We start from the raw sequence: 22440 nt of genomic DNA, 5'->3' as shown, positions 1-22440 counted from the left end.
AGTTCCGTTCGGACGAAAGTTCATCTTTTTCAGCTGATTGAAGCGTTAATTATCTTTCGTCTTTCTCTAATGGATGTGAGTAATTAAAACATTTTGTAGTCAAAGAAGGGCAGGTGAGTCAAACGTTCATTTATTTCTCATTTTGGAAATGCGCAAGTTCGTAAAACTGCTTTGTCAAATCTGCCTCCAACTCTCAACTGAACGAATATGGCTGAATTTGTCTTTTTTTAAAAAAAAGAGAAAGAAAGACAAGAAATAGACAGTCATGTAAACTCTTCTTAGTGGCAATTTGGTGATTAATTAACTCGAGAAAAAACTGTAACAAGAGCCGCACAAATAAAAAGCAACCAAAGGCAGTAATTTTTTGTGGCACGAAAACGGCACCATGGCGACGGAAGACAAACAATGCTCACCAGGCCCTGATGCCCAGTACGCGAAAGGGCGCGCGCTGAATCTCACTTGAATTGCTGAACAATGCTGAAACGAAAATAAGAAGAACTGAAAAAAATGCCTAATTTTATTTCGTAAATTATTGAAAAAATGAGGGTTAGGGGTGACGGTCTTGCCGGATGTCATTCCAAACGCGAAAAAGAAAACAACTTACCTCCAATTGCCTTTTTGTGTAAACCCCTCCATAATAGACCTTGTAACGGTTTTTGACGCCATCTTGACGAGTAGGGAAACAAGTGAGAAATTACGGTGTTTGTATGAGAATCTAATGTCGAATAATTTCCGTAGAACGGCTGTTCTAAAAAAAAGAAGAACTACAAACTAAAGCTTTACTCCTAAGGAAATTTTTTCTATTGAAACTTTTTTAAATTTTCTATACATTTGTCTGTAAGAAAGTCCAGGGAAAAATTACAGGCAAATATATGGAAAATCTAAAGCAAGCTTCTGGAGAAATCTAAGCACAGATACGCCCCCAAACTTTTTAAGTAAAATCCTTTGCTTTGTAGCTTTAGTTTACAATTTTTTTTCAGAAAAGCCGTTATGCGGAAATTATTCGACATTAGATTCTCATACAAACCCTATAATTTCTCACGCGTTTGCCTACTTGTCAAGATAGCGTCGAAAACCGTGACAAGATTTATTTTTGCGAGGACAGAATGCTTTTTGCGGATTTTTATCAAACAACAAAGAGAGCAAACAGCTGACAAATTTTCGGCGAAGTCTCCAGGGGTACAGCAGGGGTACCTGTTTCTTCATTCAAATTTTACGTAATCCTTACGTAGCTTGTTTGTCTTGTCACCAGATCTCCCGCCGTGTTTCTTGTTCAGAGAGTAGCGCGGGACAAATGTATCACGGGCATGTACATGTGGAGATATTTTTGGCATTTGTAAACACAAAAACACAAATGAGGAACGGATAAATATCTCAGCGCCTGGTCCAAGTCACGATTTACATTTCTGTTCGGGAAAAGCCGAAACTAACAGCATCTTACGCGCCGCTACCACCACCGAATGTTTGGCGACACGAACGAATTTTCAAGACCACCAGGAATCGCGTGGGACGAGGAATTCGACACGGCGATCATTTATGCGTGGGAAATGTTGGTGAATGATGGCTGTTTCCCATGGCGCTGGGAGATTTTGGTATGATAAATGTTGTTTTTAGGACTCGGTAAGTATTGTGTTCTAAAGACGAGATGACAATGAGTTGTTAAATTTCCTGCTTACCTGAATAAACTCGCACGCTCGGTCACAATAAAAATTTGCAAGTGGATTGTTCTCTTCCGAGCGATAACTAGATTGCATTAGATTTGTTTTTCGATTCTTTAATTCCTGTGGGCTTGAACACATGGGCATAAACTTTTTTTTGTTTCGGTATCAAGATCGGAACTTTGTGGTTTTAGGTTAAGCGTTATATTTTTTCAGTAATTCGAAGTCGTGCCAGTTTCCACCGTTAATACTTTTGGGTAGCCTTTCACCGACTGTTTAACCCAATTAATATTTCTTGTTTTCAAAACGAAATAACGCGAGTAAAGCTGGTTTAAAATTTGCCAGTACATAATCTGAGTTGGAGATTTAACATTGCAAATGGTGCAAAATAATTCTAAATGAGAATTTAAAAAATTCACAGATCATGAGATGCGTGGGCTGAGCTCATATTCGTTGATAATTTACAAGTTACGTGTCTTTTGTAGTTTAAATTACGATGATGTGTCGGATCGGAAATGGTTTATTTGTAAATGACAGAGAGTCTGGCTTGCAAATTTGCATTAAATATATAATTTAAATGTTTAAAATTCTGGGCCTATCACACTTTTGAGTCATTATGTATTTTATCATGGTATAAGTAAAAAAGAGACCAATTAATGCATCATGAAAAAGTTTAGATCAGGGATGTAGTTATGGAAATGCTAAGCAAGCCTATTTATCTGTCAAACCGGCTATTCTACTCAACTCCATCTTTGAAATTACCCCACAATTTTTTTCCAGAGCTGTTAAATTTGAGCTGTCTTTCAGGCAGCAACACCAGCCTGCGAAATCACCCAGCAGCCATCTTTTAGTAGCCTGTTTGAAACTCTCAGATGGTAGAACAGGCTTGCTTTTAACTACATCCCTCTAAATAGTTTAAGTATCGTGAAAAGTAAGATTTAACCTATATTCACATGGCAGCTGACAAATTTTTGACCACCTTAAAAATTTGACCTGTCAATTTGTTCCCATTGCATTTTATTTGAACTGTTCAATATTTTTGCTCTATCCAAACAAATTTTGAATGGCTAGACAACTTAATTTTTGTATGGTTAAGGTGGTCATGTATACCTTAATGTGCAAATTTTCAATTGGTTGAAAATTCGTCCAGTGCTGTGTGAACACGCATGGCCTTAATGTGTTTTACCCAGTTTTTGTTCCCTCATGAACCCAGCTAAACTTGTGAATTTATGTGAGTAAAGTCATCATTAGGGACTTAAAATACAGTCTTTCTGAAGGTGACCATGATTACCCAGATATAGTTGCTGTATCATAGTTCTACCTTGTAGCCTAGCTATATCTCATAATAATTAAGTAGTTAGAGACAGTCAACCCATATTTATGGTTATGGCTATGGGTAATTTACCCATACCTGATATGGGAACAATCAGCCAGTGTTCAATCTAGGCTGCATTTTTGCATCATTAATGCAGAATATTCTATTTTGATGCAAAATGAAATTATAGTAGAGTCACTCTGACACAAAAAAAAATTACCTCATATATTTTTCCTCCGAAGCAGCAGGCAACAATAAAAGTATATTTTTCAAAAAAATAGGTGTGCTTGCTGGCCTGAACTGAGCATGTGAAATAACTGTCATTTCAGGCTATGTGTTTGCGAGTAGTTTTCATGTGAAGCTTTCCATGCCTCTCCGAGAGAGACTGAAACAAACATTTCGACGTTCTGCGTGCTTGCTTTTCCTATCGATTCATGCTTTTTTTGTTGACTTTGTTCTTTTGTTTTCATTTCATCATCAAATGGCCGCAAACACTAAGTTCATTTTTTATGGAAAAGAGAATGGCAGTTGAACCTGAAAAGCATTAAGGTGGGCTTGATAATGATGGCAGTGAAGCTGGGAAAGTCAGTTTAATAAGTCAACCTCCAGAACTTGATAGTTTGGATGGTGTCAGTTGTTCAAAGTTTCACGACCATAGTTTGAGACCATTTTTGAAATGATCCATTTTAAAGTGCCATGTGGGACATATGACCCGCTTTGACTAATTTCTAGATTGAACACTGTTAGCAATAATGTTGAACGAGGCTGAGTATGATCTGAAGAATTATATGCAGATCAAGAGGTGTTATCTCTTGAGGCTGAAGAGGCTGAAAGCTGAAGCTGATAACACCCTCCAATATCTGCACAATTGTTCAAATCATATGAAAGCTGAATCCAAATTAGCCTTCTACTATAGATGTCTTTTTTCCTTATATCACAAACGTCTTTCAAATTTTGTCAATGCTAGCAGGTTATAAAGAATTAGCCAGGGGTTTTGAGCCAATCATAAACAGAGAGATATTTGGAATGAATAATAACGTATCTCATGGTCTGTCTTGTATTGTATGATTATATTATTATAGGACTTGAAAACAAATTTTAAAAAATAAGAATGAAGTGATGAAATTGTTTTAGCAGATTCTCCAATATCCTTTCAAGAGGTATACTGTAATAGCATAGGGGTTTCTTATTTTTAAGGATTCATGAATTTTGGGCAACAAAAACTCTTAATTTTCGAAATAGTTAATTTAGAAAGACTCTATTAGCTAAGACACAAATTTATTCCTCTGAATGTCATATGAGGCAGATGTGGCAAAAATTAAGTAACTCACACTTGAAACAAACCTGGAAATGAGTTGGCTCATTTTGCCACCTTGTAATGATACAGCAACAAATTACAAAGTATCGAAAGAAAATGGCAAGAACGCCCAAAAAACCATGAGGCTTAAAATACAATGTGGGCTTTCTCTACTAAATTACAAAATACACTTAATACAAAATTTTAAATATTTCATACTACGTGAGATGTCAAGATGGCTGGATGTTGGCCAAGTTCATTTTGCGTATTTGCGTATGGCTCAAGGCGAAGTCTGGGTTGATAAAAATGCAAAAAAATGTGGCCAATATCTAGCCATAGACCTTTATCTTGTGGGACTGATGTGTGGAATCCTGTGCCTAGGAAGCCTATCAGAATACAGGATTTGCTAAATTTGTCTTACCCACTCATGGATTCAGCCATATTATAACGTAAACTCTTTGCCTTGAGGGCAGTCCACGCTATTACCAAAAAACAACCCGATAATAGGGACAGCAGCTTAATCCTTGAAAAAATAAAATTACAGACTTTCGACTGAAATATACCCCTGCAAGTTTGAACTCTCCCTGGTCTTCAGGGTGTCCGCAGTAATGAGAGTTGATTTTATGTACACCACCCTGTTATAGTACATAGTACATTTATCATGTTCATGCCAAGAGTTGAAGCTGACCTTTCAGGTCCTTCATTTAACTTCTGACTGATGACTATGAGTGGGCTTAATTTTTAACGTTACTTTTATAGAGTCATTACACTTAGGGACTGGCCATTAGAAAACTTATGAAGGGGTGGGGGCAAAGTATATAAAAGTATTCAGACAAAGGAAAATGAAATGGCAAAAAAAATTGGTGCATGCCAAGTAACCCTAAAAAAATATTAATGCACTGGGCCAAAAAAATCATACAAGGGAAATGTTAAAAAAAAAAATTGCATCTTGAGAATCCCCCCCCCCCCCCCCCCCATAACTTTTCTAAAGGTCGGCCCCTTAACTGTACAGAAATTTATGATAAATGTTAGATATTAAGCTATGTGTTGAATTATATGTGGTTGAACTGTAGTGTCAGCTGACTCCCCATCCCACCTCCCAAGAGGATGGGATTGTAGCTAACTCTGGTGTCATGTAGCCAACGAGAAATATATATGTTTTTTGTAAAAGTCTCCAGGTATTACAGTCGAACCTCTCGTAAAGGACCACCCAAAATGCAACGTAGTAGTGGTCACTTAGAAGAATCAAAACATCAGCAATTTCTGAGTTGCCTCAAGCTTTGTTTCAAGGCGAGGCTAAGTGCAAAGCCATTGATGTGACAGTGATTTTTTTTTCTCGTGCAAACAAAACTCATTTTCACAAGAAAGGTTTGCACTTAGTGAGAGTTTTTATAACTCAGAGGTGGCCTATAAATCTTGAATTTACATCATATCTAACGCAGGTTATTTTTAATTGTAGAAATGGGAAGTAAAATGTCAGACCATTTATGTGAGGATGATGGTGGATATTGCTGATAAATATCATATAGACTAATGGACTTAATAAGTTCCAACATTGGCAACGGAGATGGTGAAATTCCGTCGTCAAATCCCATTTATACTGACTTTGATCAAAAGAGGCAGACATCTGATCATGGTGAGTCCATCCACATACAAATTCTCCCAGGGGTGTTAAAAGCCTGGGGGGGGGGGGGGGTACTGCCATTGCCATTTATGGGCTATATAGGTTTGTGCTGCTGTGAAGGGTATGGTTTCCAAGCAGTTTACTCTAGGATAGGGTATATAAATCAGAACGTTTGGGTTTAGAATAGGGTATCATATTTCAGGAAACTGATCAGTTGGTTGAAGATTTTATCTAGACTAGGGAAACAGCTACTCTAGGATAGGGGGGATTTTGGGAGTTTACTCTAGTATAGGGTAGCAAAATTTAGCTGAACTAGCTCTGGTATAGGTTAAGGGTTCCAGGGTCCTAGCGGCACATCTCCACCCAGAAATTCCTAAAGTACCCCTCCGGGGGTCAAAAGTACATGTAGCCATGAAGCTTCTGGTGAAAATCGCTGGCTACTTGGTTAATATTGGCCGGCTAATCTGCTTGGCATCTTTACAGATGGTGTTTTTTCAATAGAACATCCCTGGACTGGCCACTTGCTTTGATAACTCAGCCGTCTATACTCAAAACTTTCTGACAGCCCAGTTCTCCCGACTGATCTCCATGCATTTCCTTGGACTGAAAGGGTTAGCACTCAACTAATATTCAGTGCCCAGTCATTTGAGGCAAAGAGTTCCAGATAGACAGAAACAGCTCAACCCATTTGCCCCCAAAGTGCACCTAATCGCCCTGTAACTACTTGTAACACCCTGCAACCTCCCATAACTCCCTGTAACTGCTTGTCACTCACTGTTACCACTTGTAACCCACTAACCTTCTGTATAATGTAGTTGCTTGTAATCCCCCTCAACCTCCTGTATCCCTTTGTTTCCCCCCAGTAACCCCTGTAACCCCCGTTAACCCCTTGTAACCCCCTGTAACCTACTATAACCCTTTTTTGTATGATTTAAATTTTATATATGGTTGTTAAATTGTTTGTCTTTTAATTTTGCAAGGATTTTCATTTGCGGGCCTTAAATTTTGTAATTTTTTTTTTAACAGTTGTGAAAAACTTGAAATTAAGTACAAATTGGGAACGTTTTTGTTAATAGAAAACGGATGTACCATTTTTTCAAACCACCCAGGAGAAATCTTGTGTACTGAGAAGCACAAAACTATAAAATTTGATGTGGTGGGAGAACAACCCGCTACAATGTACATGTATATCCAAATCAGCTGAAAAAAACTAACAAAAGAGTAGAAAATTGTATCCCCTCAAATTACAGCCCATGTTTTCTTAAGCTCCCCAAATGGAATTGCACCAACCATTTAATTTTCTGACCAGAGTTTCCAGATTTCCCATGTAGTTTTTATCCCATCTTTAATGGAATTGCTTTGCATTTTGTAGGAAGTGTTTTTGATTCAGAAGATGATCTGTCTCTTGGTGCCGATGCTCAAGGGTTTTCTACATCAAGTCCACCCCACTTTTCACCAGAAAGCTCCAGTATTTCTACAGGGTGAGTTACTGAACGACTACATGTGCGACCACCTCCTATAAGCAACCACTCCTGGGAGGGAGGAGGGGGGGGGGGCTCCACATATGAAATGGGTGGGGATGCTCGTTGTCTTGCTTAGGGGTGTAAATTTCGGATTTTAGTCTCACTTAGGGTGTTCTGGGCAAAACGCCATCATATTTAGCCATGAAGGTCTCGTTTAGGGTTGCATGCGAAAAAATATAAAAATATATATTTGATATGTATATTTTTTTCGTCTCTTCTAGGGGTCAAAAAACGGTTGAGCCACGCCAGATCGGTCTCCTTTAGTGCTTTAATTCAAAAATTCCGACGAGCATCCTCACCCCTTTCTTATGCGGAGTCCCCACCCAACCCCCCCCCCCCCCCGCCCCCCGGGCAACCACCTAACTGAAACACCAAAATCATTTGTCAAAGCCTTATGCAGTCGGTTATACCCCCGATTTATGGACACCCGTTTAACACAGACACCTCATTATCAAGGACAGTTTGCTTTGTTCCTAGGAAAATAAAGTCCTTACATTTTCTCAAAATTCAACCCACTTAACCATTTCACTGCCGGAATACTTGATGGAGTTTTGTTTAGGTGACTCTAACTTTTGAGGCTGTGGACCAAATCCTATGAAAGCTACTGAGCAGTACTTTACTTTGGTGCTGTTTATTATGCTGTACAAGGTGGTTCTAACTTTTGAGTCAGTGGATAAAATCCTATGGTGTGACCATTCAAATGAAAGCTACTGAGCAGTACTTTCCTGTGGTACTGTTTATTATGTTGCACAAGGTGGTTCTAACTTTTGAGGCTGTGGACAAAATCCTATGATGTGACCATTCCAATGAAAGCTCTCTGCCTGTACTTATACATGGTGCTATTTACTTTTCAAAATTTCACAAAATGAAATTTGGAAATTTGGTTGAAATTTGCTTTTGGCTTAATTTGGCAGTGAAAGGGTTAATACGGACACTGTCTGTATTAACGTCCTCCTCAGTGTCTGTATTAACGAGGTTTAACTGTAGCTGGTACCTCTCAAAAGCGACCTCTACCACTTTTTAGGATGACACTTTAAGAGTTGTCCACTTTCCGCTCTTCTAAGCGACCACTTGATATAATGGTCTGATCTCTGTGTTCACTGTATGGACTACACTACTCAAAATTTGAAAAGAACTGATGGTTTCCCATGATGTCTGAGCACAGAACCGAAAAATTGTTTTCCATGGGAATTGAAATCCTAGGGCTTCAAATTTATCTGGGATAATGTGGAGAGGACCTCGGCTTCGAAGTTAGTACTCAACTCATGAATCTATTCTTTATTTTTGAAGGTTTCACTATGAATCATCTGTTGAAAGTTCAGGAGATCGAGACCCAGGAAGTGAAAGAGTTATTAAAAAGCTGGTTCATGTGGGAAGGCATATCAGTTCTGAAAGTCTATTGTCCAACGTATCTGACTTCAGCAGGTAAGCTGAATTACCGTATTTATTCGAATAAGCGCCCAACCTCGAATTAGCGCCCACCTCGAATAAGCGCCCATCCTAAAGGCAGAAAAAGTTAATAAGCGCCCACCCTCGAATAAGCGCCCATCCCCTCCTCCTCCCAATCAAACTCAAATAAGCGCTCACCCCCACCCCACCCACTCGAGTGAATAAATACTAATAAGAGACTTGCCAGAGGACGCAGTTTTCTTCAGAGTATTTTACAGAAACCTTGCTTTGTTACTTGTTCGCGTTTTGTTATTAGTATTTATTGTTTTGTTGCAAAATAAACATACTTCACTGGCGGAAAATGGTGAAAATTTAATAAGCGCCCAGCCTCGAATAAGTGCCCACTCTCAAGGTCCAAAAATTTAATAAGCGCCCAGGGCGGTTAATCGAATAAATACGGTAATCGATATTCTTAACATCTGTACAAATCAAACTTCCTGAATCATGATGTAACTTGAGAATGTCATTACGTGCTGGTGTATTTTCACTCGGAATTGATTCATATCCCACTTTAGTATTTACCAAATCAGTGGATAGCAGTTTTCGAGCGTTCTGATTTATTGGCTCTCGTAACTCGGAATATCCTTGGATATTCACTGTTTTGGAACGGGATTCAAAATGGCTTCTCGTTTCGCGACAGTTTCGAAAGAGGAAATTTTAGCGATAAATGAAGCAGCTGCACCAACAAATACGGCCAAGAAAGAGACAAAATTTGGCTTGTCGGTGTTTACTGGTCGGTAGAAAAAAATTTTCTTACTGAATTTGCAGCGAAGTCATAAAAAAATGATCCCTGAAACACTGTCAATTGAAACGAAAACAAACTTTAGGTAAATGACGTCTTTTCTTTACAAAAACTTACTTTTTTCATTTTTATCCAACGGATGTGGTAAATACTAAAACAACTATCCCCCTCAGGGTCGGTGAACAGCGCTAGATACATTGTATATACCTCAGGGGCACCCAACGACAGCTATTGGAAAACATCTGTTCGGAAGACGATTTGAGATCTAGAATTTTCGGAGCATTTGTTGTTAAATTTCTTGCTTGCCTGCCTCCCCTAGGATTTTCGAACCCCCCAAGAATGGTGTAAATTGCCCATTTTTAACGGATTTTTACCCTAAAAAGGTCACCTAGAATTTTCGGGAGCCTTTTTTCTGGCTGAAAGTTTCGAAAAGGTAAGTTTTGATCCCTATAATTTTCGGATCACTAGACTTTCAGCTAGGATATCCGAACAGATGAAAAATTTATAGGGGATAAAAATATGCCTATATCTACCGTTTAAATACTAAAATACGTTCAACAATGCAATGTTTAGGTGGTTTTGAACTATATTCTCGTCGGGTGCCCCTGATACCTCGACGCTTCGCGTCTCGGTATCCACCACTATTCACCTCCCCTTCAGGGCATAGTTGTATACTGTTTCGATCTGTAAATAAAATCTTAGTAAATCAGTTATTAAGACCCGAATTTCTCCTTTTTAAGAACTTCCAACGATGTCAGTTCTCTGCTGAACGCAATGACGGTGGATCCAGAGGAATTTCTCGCAGACCTTGGATTTGGAGAACCAGACATGCGCTCTCGTATTCCGGATCGATTTCTAGACTCGCCTTCCAAAGCACGTGGCATTGATGTTGATACGTTTCGACAAAGCCTGGATCAAGATGACGTATACGGATCACAGGTATGACAAGTTAATTACGCTTTGGCCTTGTTGACTTAAAAGAAATGAATCACATTGCGTAGTAGCCTCCCACGTAGGCGCTTTTAGGGGAGCTCGTATTTCGTCCCTCCCCACAAACGCCTGCTCAACCGAGAACAACATTCCTTTCCCACTGTTTAATTCGCGTGTTAAGAGACCAATCAACAGTTGTTGTTGTTAAAATGTCGCCACTCAAGAAAACGTGTCGCTGTTGGCATGGTCTTTTGTTGTTGTTGTTGTTGTTTTTTGAGATTCCTCCTTTTCAATAACACTGAAAATTTATCGCTAGCGCGGCTGTTAACTGTGATCCATCATGTTTGAAAAAGTTATTCGCGAAGAGGCAAATATGAAAACTGGTTAGAATTAAACAGTTATGCCTACTAGGAAGGATTATCTGTGGCCTTTTTCAACCTAGGAATAATACTTTAAAAATTTAGAAAAAAGTCTATCCGGACCGCCCCATAATCAGCGAACGAATTTTTATCGTTTACCAAAACTGGACTGGCCGACTTAAACGTTTTTAAATCTAAAGTTTGTGAGACTGAAGAGCTGTAGTTCTTCAGCGTTCATAGATGTCACAATATTTTTTAAAAAGACTTTCATAGTGTCCGAATAATTTCCCCACAGTAGTGATTCAGGTTGAAGTAATAATTTATTGTGTATCACACAAAAAAATAAACGTAAGCCGGTCAAATTATTAGGTCTAATGGCCTGGTCGTGTTCCAACGAGTTACCAAGTAAGGAAACAAAGCGATCAGGCAAGGAATGATAAAATTTTATTTTTATAATAAATAGGTGACATGCATTATACGATTTGAAAACAAGGCTTGTTTCTTTTGAACTAATTAAACAACATTTTTATTATTATTTTACATAGAATAATTCATTTATGCCCGGAACTGTTGACAAGAAAAGGCAAACAAGAGAATTTGTGGTTGAAATGTTGCAAGCAATGAGTGACGTTTAGTGTCATTTAAAAGAGCGCTTATTTTTGTTGTATTAGTGAAACAACATGTTTGAAAGGCAGAAACATTGCTATGCAACGAAAACATGTCAGAATTGAGTGTCAAAAAGAAGTAGTCGGTCTTTAATTTGACAGTCATCCCAGCAATCGAAGGTTGTATACTCAAAACGGACTGCACATAGTAGGAGAAGATTTTGCGAAACATCTGACCGTTCCTACAAGTAACGACTTCTTGTGATAATTTAATAAGTATCTATTTCGCATCGGTTTTAAGTCAAGTTTTTGTTTCAATGTAAACAAACAGGTACAGGGAAGAATTTATGTCACATGAATTATGCTGTAATCTTAAATCTGGTTTTGTGGGTTGCAGCTTTGTATATTTTTTGAATGCAAGAATCTCTGATCAATGGTCAGTTAGGCTAGACACTGGCTAGGCACATCGAAATGTTGTTTACCAATTGCCTCCAAATGTGGCTAAGGTTAGGTAGAGAGTTTTATCCCTGGTGAAATTGCTTTATGTTGACATGCTATGTCATTTGTCTGTGGACAGGGTTGTACAGTGTGAGCACTCACATGAAAGCTACTGAGTAGTACTTTTTTGTGGTGCTTTTATGCTGCACAAGATGGTTCCAACGTTTGAGTCTGTGGATGAAATCCTATGGTGTGACCATTCAAATGAAAGCTACTGAACAGTACTTTCCTGTGGTACTGTTTATTATGCTGTACAGGGTGGTTCTAACTTTTGAGTCTGTGGATGAAATCCTATGGTCTGACCATTCAAATGAAAGCTACTGAGCAGTACTTTCCTGTGGTACTGTTTATTACGTTTTACAAGGTGATTTTAAACTTTTGAGCCCATAATGGCAGGTTATTAGCGGTGCTCCAATGTGACGTACATGTACCTTTGAAATTCGACTCTTAGAATTCCTTCTTCGCGATCAGGTCTTCTTCATGACCTGGTTCATGTTTGACTTCCGTTGATCGTTTCCGAAAAGGATGCGCACTGGCCTATATACTGCGTATAATATATTCACTGGAAAGGTATTTCACTGTGGGGTCATATATGAAGTAGTGATAAGTGTTATCATTTCTCTCCAGTCTCTAGACTCCCCAGGATGGTCGGACCCAGGCTCCAGTAGGATCCCACTCAGGTTTATCACAAGTCCGGAACCAGTGAACCCAGTGTTCAGCGAGAGCTGTCATTCTGTACCCCTAATCTCTGAACCTGAGGAGGCCCCTGAAGACTCGTTTGACTTAATGAGGCACCTTAGACTCAACAAGCCTACTCACTCGAGCAAAGGAATGTTTTTAGAGCCAGTCACGGAAGAACTTGAAGTTTCATCGGTCGGAAGCGGTACTGTAAGAACTAAGATTTCGAGGAAGCTTTCCAACGAGGGAACGATCGTCAGGGAAGAATCTTGGGAACAACCAATCGCGGAGTCTGAAGTACTGCTCAGTGTCCCTGTTGTGGAGAAAGTGGAAAAAGGCGCGGACTCAGTGGACATGGATGAGAAAGAGGTTGTCGTTCAGTTCGGAAATGATTCACAGATAGTTATAAATGTAGAGTCGGACGAGGGCGTATGTGTTTCTATTGGTGAAGACTTTTCGACGGGTGACTCGACGAAATTGTCTTCCGGTGCGGTTAATGACAATGATTCTGCGCGTGAAGACACCAATATCACAGATTATAACGAGAACTTCATTTCTGAAGACCTCTTAACTAAAATGGATGAAGACGTTAAGGAGTTTCCTCCTGAATTACGGAGTCCTGCACATTTAAGAGTAGCTAGTGTTGTTGTTCAAGACTCTTTTGAACTCGAGGAGATCACTAATGATGACTGCAACGAGAAGGGATGTTCCAGAGACCCAGAACCCGGATTAAACGTCAAATCATTGAGAAATTGCCTTACTCGTGAAAACAGTGGTGAAAGTAGCGGATTTGAGGAAATGCCGCCAGATAAAGAGTCCCTCACTCCAAACTCTTCACCACCAACATTAATGTCAAAACGATTATCTGGTGATGCGCGTGTCATTGTTAGTGACGCACGCAGACCTTTGACAGCGCTGTTAGATCCAGGAATTCTCAACTTGACTTCTGAAAAGACCCAGGAAGGCAAACAAAATTTAGACGAAAATTCTCCGCGAGCTTCGTTCGCGCAAAGGAGAACAAGATCGCTGACTAAACAGCGTCCTATTGACGGGGAAGCTTTAGCGGCGTGGTGTTATAGTCCCCAGTCATTTGCGCCTATAGACCCTGCCGATGACGAGGGCCGTTTTCGCATGAAAGCAAGCCATGCTACCTTCACTGTGGAGTCCGAGCCCAGGTTTCTTGAGCGTTTTACTAAAGAACCAGCCGTTGTTTTTTCGGCCTCTAGCTCAAATACTTGGGTTGGTAAAACAGACGTTAATTACCACAGTACACCAACGCTTGGGGAAGAAAAAGTTTTACTGAATGCACCAGATAATAGTTTAAACAATACCGATTTGACCTCTGTTGAGCATGTCAGGAGCGAATTACAAGACAACATCGACATCGCGAATACCGAGTCCGAATTGAGGTCAAGCTCTGAGACTAATGAAGCTGTTAGAGATGAGGAGAGAGTATCGCTTTTAACTGCAACGACAAATGTTACTTTAGAGCATAATTTTGCTGCAGATGAGAAAGAAAAATATAAAAACGTGGACAATTATTCTCCCGCACGTGACAGTGTAAATGACACTAGGGAAGATACCCGATTATCACGTGATCTTGTCGATGGGAAAATGGAGCCTTTGACCTTGACAGGAGCGTTTGGAGCATGCGTGGAGGTAAATCATAAAGAGGACTCAGAAAAGGCTTTGCGGGAAGTTGATTCTGAATATCAACAGGTCAGTTTGTGATTGTGTAGTATGTATTGTCAGACATTATGAACATAGCATGTCCAAATGTCGTTGTCCAATATAGGTACTGCATGACTTTTCAGAGTACGAGTGCTCGTCTTGGAATATTTTTCATCTCTCTGTTGTTCTGTAAGTGATAGATAGCTCTATGGATTGAGCTACAAACGAAGTCATGCAGTATATCAACACGAGAAATAGTGTTCATTCAGTCACCGAAAGGTGCAGCCAATTTTTTAGACCTACCTCGAGGTGTCTGGATATCGGATGAGACACTGTTTTGAGTGTTTGATAGAGGATTTCAAGTGATAAATGATTTCTAAGACTTGTTTTTACGTCATGAGAAAGTAATGTCGTCTGAGAACGAAAAACTGTTTATAAGTGAGAAAAGAGAAAATATACTAGAGCCCACGAAATGATTATGAACATAGCAAAAAATTCTTCAAACAGTTGTAATAACGTGAAAGTGGACATGATCTTCGCCGTAGATTGAACAACCTAAGCGGTATTAAAAAAACCTGAAAAAAATTCAGGTTTGACCGGGATATCAGTCTTGCACTTCTAGGCTGATAATAGGCCGTTTCCGAGTTCCCCCGGGCCTTTGTATCAATACGAGGTTAAGTTCTCAGCCTTTGATATGGAAATAGTTTTCATTCTCATGCAAATAAAACTCATTTTCACAAGAGAGGGTGTGCGCGTGGCCTTATTTTGAAAGTGAAGGTTTTTGGTACTTGGAAGTGGCCTATTACATGAAGCAAATAGATTCCATTCAGTGCTGCCCTTCACTTGAGATGCCGTAAAGCGTCACAATGTGCGATTATATTTGCCATCTCTTGAATATGGAAAAATGTTGTAGCCTTTGGCTTACCTTTTTTCGTTGAAAGCACTCTCGACCAAGGAATGTCAATCATGACGACTCTTTCACCAAAACAAAACAAAAAACTGAACACCAATAATGCTTCGAGAAGTTAACCATGAAAAGTTGATGCATGCTATGACAAATCTGAATAGGTTCCATTAAAAAATATTTAATTTCTTTACAAATTATTTAGTGAATGTATGCCACGCTTGGTAATAATATGGCTTGATCTTTGTTTGTTATAGATACATGTACTTTTTAATAAACATACTGCAATTGCCACTTGTTCTTGTGTTTCTTTGTTCTGTGTTTGTATGTTTGTTTTAGCGTTGTAATGGGTTGTTTGTCAGTCTGTGGTTTGTAAAATTTAGTAAAACAGTCCAGTCTTCATCTTGTGTTGAAATGCATTATGGGACTCTTTTGGGGAATGAGTTTTGTCCCAGTTTCCTACGCAACCTTATAACAACCAATAAAAGAAACGATAGCGTCCGCAAAACAGTCCCATAATACAGTTCGGTGAAACACGGACCCAGTCTCACTTTGAAACTCAAAGTAGCCAATAAGGCTGACGCTTTTCTAACAGCTTTCGTGCAGAGTCTTGAATTCTTGAAAAAGTCTTGAAATTTGTCCAGCAATTTTCCAGACCTGGAAAAAGTCTGGAAAATAGAGGCAAAGACTTGAAAAATGGTAAAAAGTCTTAAGTTTTTTTTTTTGAAAGCTACAAATGCTGTATAAGGGATTTTTTTTTCGTTTTGGTCAAATCTTATTCAATCTTGCCCGAACGTTTCAAGCGCATTATGAAAAAAGCTTCCTCCGGTTTTTGAAGGTCTCTATTGATCACCTAATTGATAACCTTGAGTCTGGAAAAAGAAATTATTGCTTTGGAAAAAGTCTGGAAAACGTTTGGAAATTTGGAAACAAAAATCTGTACGAACCCTGTTCTAGAAAGTGAAGCACGGTCCAACATGGTCAACTTGAAATGCTCAACAAACGGCGCACGATGTTGTTTTGAACAAGTTTTCCCGCTCTAGGCATTGGTTCTGTGCTTACAGCTAACAGTTAATGAAGCGGTCTATAGTGGGCTATAATCATGTGTATTTGGCTCCAATCTTTTAACAGTCGTCAAGTTGGTTGAAGGTTCCGACGACTTTGTTTAATCAGGATATTTTTACTTTAGGTTTATACACATGTTGGGTAAGCTTAGGGCCTGTTTCTAAGTGATGAGCCAGCTGCTAGCTCGGTTAACTGAGCCGGCTCATATAAACAGGCCCCTAGTTTATACGTCGCTGTAACGTAGCTAAGCTTATTCGAATATTAACAATCCTATAACACTAATAGATGGAATCATGATCAATTATACTCCTGTGATAAAGTTAAGACGGTTCTCTTGCATACATTATTTTCACGTCATTTCTAATTTTCGATTTTCAGCATTACCTGCACGAAATTAACGTTCTCGAGCAAAGCATTCAAAAGTACGAAACCGCCCTAAGTTCTGGTGGGCCACTGGATGAACTCGGGGCTTCTTACTCCACTAAACACATGCTTGCCCGGTACGTCTGTTCAGCTTTTGCTCTTCTCTGTTGTACATGCCTGATACAGTCATTCTTTGTAATCTTTTCTCTTTTTCCGACAGCAGTAATGATAACAACTATAGCACAGGGGCGGATCCAGGATTTTTCTTAGGAAGGGGTGCAAACTAAGGGATGGCGTAACTGACTGGTGACGTAAACAAATTTTAAAAGCGAATACAAATAAGGCTTTTGACTAGGCAATAACATAATGTGAACTGTTGAGAATACATATCATACATATCTACATATTTTCCAGAAAATCAGTTGTATTAGAAAGCCGCAGGTCATCTCAGGGGGGAGGGTGTGGACCCCCAGCACCCTCCCCCTAGATCCGCCCCTGTAACATCACCCTGCGAGCAGTATGGTGTTATTGGACGAGTCCTATTTATTCATTTTAATACAACTTATAACAAACCGATCGAAAACTACGTGTGTTACTAAACCACTCAGGTGTCCCGCAAATGTTTCTGGGACGGGACAGTCTGCTATTGGTCTAGTATTTTCAGACCAGAAATAAAATTATTACTCTAGCCAATCACAACACGAGCTGACAACCAAATGAACCAATCACACCTCGAAGCCGTGACGCGGGTGCCAAGCGCGGGAAAATGCCTGTGAGCAAGGTGTTGAGTTAAGTTTTGATTGGTTGAGAACACAAAGCCAATTACAAAGCGAAGAGCTAAAGTAATTCCAAAAACACTTTCGAGCCTCAGCTGATAATAGGTTTAACATGTACTGCGACGCATTTAAAACAAACTCACGAAACGTTCTGGATGGTTCTCCGTTTTGTAGCATAACAGAGGAGATGAATGCAATTCAAGAGCTTAGGTTAATGATCAGTTCAGAACTTGAACGGATGAAACATCTACTCATTGAACGCAGGGATATGCTTCTAGCAGGAGTTTCAAGTGATTCACTTGGGTCTGAAGTTTCTCAAAAGGTATAGTCAGCATTACTTTAGAACGCCTTAACTCTTTCACTCCTTGAGGTGGTCAAAGTAAAATATTCCCCCAAAAAGTCGAATTTGGTTTATTTGTGCGATAGCAAAAAAAATAAACTGCAAAAGCTCTGCTAAAGAGGTTTCGATTGAATGGTCACACCATAGGGTTTTGTCCACAGACTTCAAAGTTTGAACCACCTTGTACATCATAATAAACAGTACCACAGGAAAGTAATGCTCAGTAGCTTTCATTTGAGTGGTAACACCATAGGATTTCGTCCAGAGACCTAAAAGTTAGAACCACCTTGTACAGCATAATAAACTACCACACGAAAGTACTGCACAGAAGCTTTCATTCGAATGGTCACACTTTAGGATTTGATCCTCGTTCTCCAAAGTTAGAACCACCTTGTGCAACATAAAAAACAGTACCACAGGAAAGTACTGCTCAGTAGCTTTCATTTGAATGGTCACATCCACATACTTAACACTAGGAGTGACAAGAAATGTGATATTTTAAGTCTATTTTGTAACCTGCAGAATTGTATTAAAATTTGATGGAGAATTGATGGACACCGGAAACTAGTGGTTAGGTGAAGTAGAAAATGTGAGAACTGTTCGGCTTATAAGTTTAATCAACCAATTGCAATCCGTCTTTATCTTTTCTTGTCTACCCATGCCATATATTGTAGTTGCTGTGTTATTTATAACATCTTTTTAAACTTTAAACGGTTATTTTTATGGGTTACTCCATTTGGTGGCAGTAGTCTTCAATTTTTTGAAAATTTTCATGACAAAGCCTGACCTTTAAATGATTTTATTTTGTAAGATGGCGGATCTTCTGATAGAGCAGTCGTCCTTAAATACTGGACTTTCGAAGATTGGCGATGAACTATCGATTCGCAGAAAGGCATCACGAAGGGCGAGAATACACTTTCACATCGAAAATGCCAAAAAAGAATTGAAAGAAGAAAGAGAAAGGTGCCTCCAAGAGTTCCGTGAAGAGGTGAGATTTCTAGACTTAATCGCGAGATCCCCTTTTCCAAGCATAACATTGGTTATTGCGATCAGAAAGAGCGTTCGCTCTTATTCTAAAGTGTTGACCATGGTTGTTGCTACGAGCCCCCAGGCTTTGGGTCTCTGTGGTTCCTTGGGTGTCCTGTCGGTATTTAGGAGTAACAATCTGGATTTATGTTTGTCAGGATCATTTTTGGCAAGCATGTCCAGTAGTGTCATCATACCTTTATTTCAAATTATAACCCTGATTGCGCCATTCTAATTGCGCTAAGGTTCGCACATTGTGGCGCGCGTAAACATTTTCAAATTATTTCCGTTTGACTGTAAACTTGCCAATTGTAATAAAGACCCAAATTACGAGTGTCATACAAGAACGTACACTGTTATCACAAAGGCAAACTCAACCAGTGTCTTTCTGGCTGTCTAACAGAGACTATATCATCCGCTATGCGCGACGTACTATGAGCAATTCCTTTGATGGGTGGGTGGTTCTGTAGAGTTAAATTCTTGACATCCTTTTAATTTTTAGTGACAAAAAGTTTCTCTGCATTTTGTTAGATCAAGGAAGCCCTTGTTCGCGAGCTCAGCGAGAGATTCTCAAGTGAAATCGAATCTCTTCGTAGCGAAGTTCGGGTAAGTGATTCACGTTAGACCTCGTACTTTACTTCGGTAGAGACACTCACGGGCCCATCCCTTTGAAACCTTTAAACCTGACTATCAAAATTGAAATTCTCATTTGTTGTTCATATACCTTCCCTATAAAAGTAGTGGGGAGAAGTTGTTGAAGTATCAGCCAGATTGATGTTGTGTGATCATCTCCTTAATTCTCATCACCAATCTGTTTTATAAAGCGTTGATATTACATGGAGAATATTCATGCTAATCACTCTTAGGACTAACAGCAAGGAGCCCAAAAGTGTGACCGCTTTAAATTTATTCACATTCTTTCGTGCAGATTTAATCCAATCAGAAGCCAGCTGAAAACTGTCCTCGACTTTTGATTGGTTAATGTCTGCATGAAAGAATGTGAGTAAATTAAAGGTTACACTTTTGGGCTTCTTGCTGTAAACGGTCAAGCCTGAAAAATCAGGTTGATTGTTGTAAAACCTCAACCAACGTTTGAAAATTGATACCTTTTGGGGATTCCACTGGTGAAGGGCCAAGGGCCCGTTTCTCGAAAGGCCCGGAAACTTTTCGGGCCCGAAGGCAAATTTTAAAATCAAAACTTGTTGAAAAATGGCATAGTTCTTAACTCACAATGAAAACCAGTCAATTTTGGCTCTTTAACTGATAGTTTCATTGGATAATTTTCAAAATTCTTAAAGCTTTGATCTTGAATGTAAACACGGCAATTACAATACAGCTTTCGAGGCCCGACGAATTACAGGGCTTTCGAAAGACAGGCCCCTCAGGCCCGAGACGTGTGGAAAGCAACTCCATTTAAAACACGGCACTTTTTTTTCATACTTTACTTTCAAATTAGCATTTTCTTTTTTGAAGTATTTATCACACATGGACGCTGACCAAGAAGCGTCTGTTTTCCTTACTTGATATTATTAAGCTTGTATCCTGTGTTCTTTTATTGAAGTCTAAAGATGCGTTAATTGAACAGCTGAAGAAGAACCAACACCGAGAGCCGAGGGAAAAGGAACTCTACTGTCTGGAACTGCGTGAAGGGGGCCAGTCAGGCATCGTAGAATATATGGAGCCGGACGAGAAGAAAGCTATGCCAGGCAGGATAGAGGAGTTAGACGTAAACGACAGAAATAGCGAGGCAGGTAACGTTAAAGATTTAGTAGCAGATGAGGGCGATAGCCAGGTAGGTGACAGAAAACATTAGAGAAACAGAAGAGCTAGAGATCAGAGGGAGGTGGGTTGATTTGCTTTCGTGGGGGATGGGTATTTCATAAATCGAGTAGTTTAGCGAGGCCCTGCCCCCTGGCGGGGGGGAAGGGTACTCCCTATAATGACCTATACGAGGAGGCTCCGACTCAAGGGGTCTCTTTTCACTTGTTGAAGTATATGAACGGGGAGGAAATCTGTCTTTTCGGTCGAAAAAAAAGGCTCAAAAGGGCTAACAGATGCATTTTACGGCTGAGTAAAAGTCGAGAAAAGTTCCTGGTTTTGTGACTTCTTCATATTTTAAAGACAGCCCATTTACAGCAGTTAAAAGGGATGAAAGTTCTAAACTAGGTATGTGAAAGGGGTCGCATTGGTCAATGAGAGGTATACCAAAGGGGTTTCTTTTCTGTCAAAAATGGTAGATAAAAGGGTTAGGGGTTGGACTCCTGGGCGGAGCCTCCCCGTATAAACATTTGTTGAGCACCCTCCCCCTGGGGTCTTGTCCTGAACGTAAGAGACATAAGGATGATTCACCGGCATGGAAAGCTTTTGTACTTAAACGTATCGCCAAAATAACCATGGAAGTGACATTTTGAAAAAAAGGAAGGAGCGCAAATCAGCGACAAGTTTTACATTGGTCGAGATTGCGACGACTGTAAAGTTCGACAAGTCTCGGTGTTTTATTTATGAGATGCTCTTGAGAAAAAAAGCGTCCTGCGTTAAACACTTAAACAGACTCCATTCCCCCAAACATTTTTGCTTAGTCATGCACATTCCTTCTCCTCCTTCTCCTCCTTATACTGGTCCCACACAAACGTCCCACCCCCCCCCCCCCCCACCCCCTCGTACTCTTTCAACAAAGTGATCGTTTATGAAAGACGATTTATTCTATGGGTTATTAGAGAGCTTTAGATTTGAGAACGAGAACTAGTAAAGTTTTTGCGCGTATTTTCAAAAAACGACACCCCAGAAAGCCTCATTTTGCTTTTTTTTTTTCACCGATAAGTTACTACGGTTATTTATACTGAAGAAGGTTAAGCCCTCTCCCGATAGCAAGATGATAAAACTTCTTTTATTTGACAACTTGTTCCCGCCACTACGACATTCTCGCTTAAACCCGTTGTAGAATGACGACGGCCATTACGTTTTCCCGCAAAAATGACGCTGGTTTACGCGCGTGCACTACTTAATACTGAGAAAATGTCGTACGTGTAGTCGTTACCGTCCCCGAATCTAAAGCTCTCTATGGCAAACTTGCATCGACGTGTTAAGCAGCATCACTCTAAAACGAAACGAATGCATTGTTTGACTGTGTGGCCACTAATCTTGTCCAACAAAGCTAATAGCCTTGAATTTTTGCGCGAAATACTAAATGAGCTGGTGTACGCGTACTAATTGTCCGAGCATGTATAAAATAGAACTCGCGCTTCCCATTTTTTTTCTTTTTGTCTGTAAAAATAATACCATGTTTATTTGATACTTAAAACTTTAACAATGCATAAGGAGGACAGACTTAGAGTTTGGAGGGATAAAAAACTGAAGCTTTAAAATTGTTCACTAGGTTCTTCAAGTATTTTTCTAAATTATGCGTTAGTAAGTTTGCTAAAAAGAGAAATAAATATTTTGTAGAAGAAATGTTACCTGTGGCTGGCCACTTTAATTTATGTATATGTATTCAAGTAAAACAAGAAAAGAAGCCATTTTTCTTTGTATAGATAACAGATGTATAATTTAGACTGGTTGGCTTACCATATATGCCAAAATTGGGAAAAGGAATATATTATAAATGACAAGTAGTGATA

The 22440-nt window shown here is 39.5% G+C and overlaps 1 protein-coding gene across 1 annotated transcript; it reads left to right on the top strand.

The window, feature by feature from the left end:
* The first annotated feature begins 1252 nt into the window (after positions 1 to 1252).
* LOC140924456 (uncharacterized) lies at positions 1253 to 20694 on the top strand. The gene is made up of 11 exons (XM_073374486.1): positions 1253 to 1620; positions 5730 to 5906; positions 7267 to 7375; positions 8708 to 8842; positions 10349 to 10547; positions 12628 to 14397; positions 16697 to 16818; positions 17632 to 17779; positions 18609 to 18785; positions 19355 to 19429; positions 20385 to 20694. The coding sequence occupies exons 2-11, from the start codon at positions 5804 to 5806 to the stop codon at positions 20634 to 20636; spliced, it is 3090 nt and encodes a 1029-aa protein (XP_073230587.1). The 5' UTR covers positions 1253 to 1620; positions 5730 to 5803; the 3' UTR covers positions 20637 to 20694.
* The last annotated feature ends 1746 nt before the right edge of the window (positions 20695 to 22440 follow it).

The sequence above is a fragment of the Porites lutea genome, chromosome 14, assembly GCF_958299795.1.
Source record: "Porites lutea chromosome 14, jaPorLute2.1, whole genome shotgun sequence".
Lineage (NCBI taxonomy): Eukaryota > Metazoa > Cnidaria > Anthozoa > Scleractinia > Poritidae > Porites > Porites lutea.
The sequence above is the reverse complement of the archived record's forward strand: the minus strand, read 5'-3'. Positions and strand labels throughout refer to the sequence as shown.

Coding starts and splice junctions, on each gene's coding strand:
- LOC140924456 (XM_073374486.1), top strand. CDS start 5,804: ATGGACTTAATAAGTTCCAACATTGGCAACGGAGATGGTGAAATTCCG. Junction 10,548..12,627: donor ATGACGTATACGGATCACAG/GTATGACAAGTT, acceptor ATTTCTCTCCAG/TCTCTAGACTCCCCAGGATG. Junction 14,398..16,696: donor TTGATTCTGAATATCAACAG/GTCAGTTTGTGA, acceptor TTCGATTTTCAG/CATTACCTGCACGAAATTAA.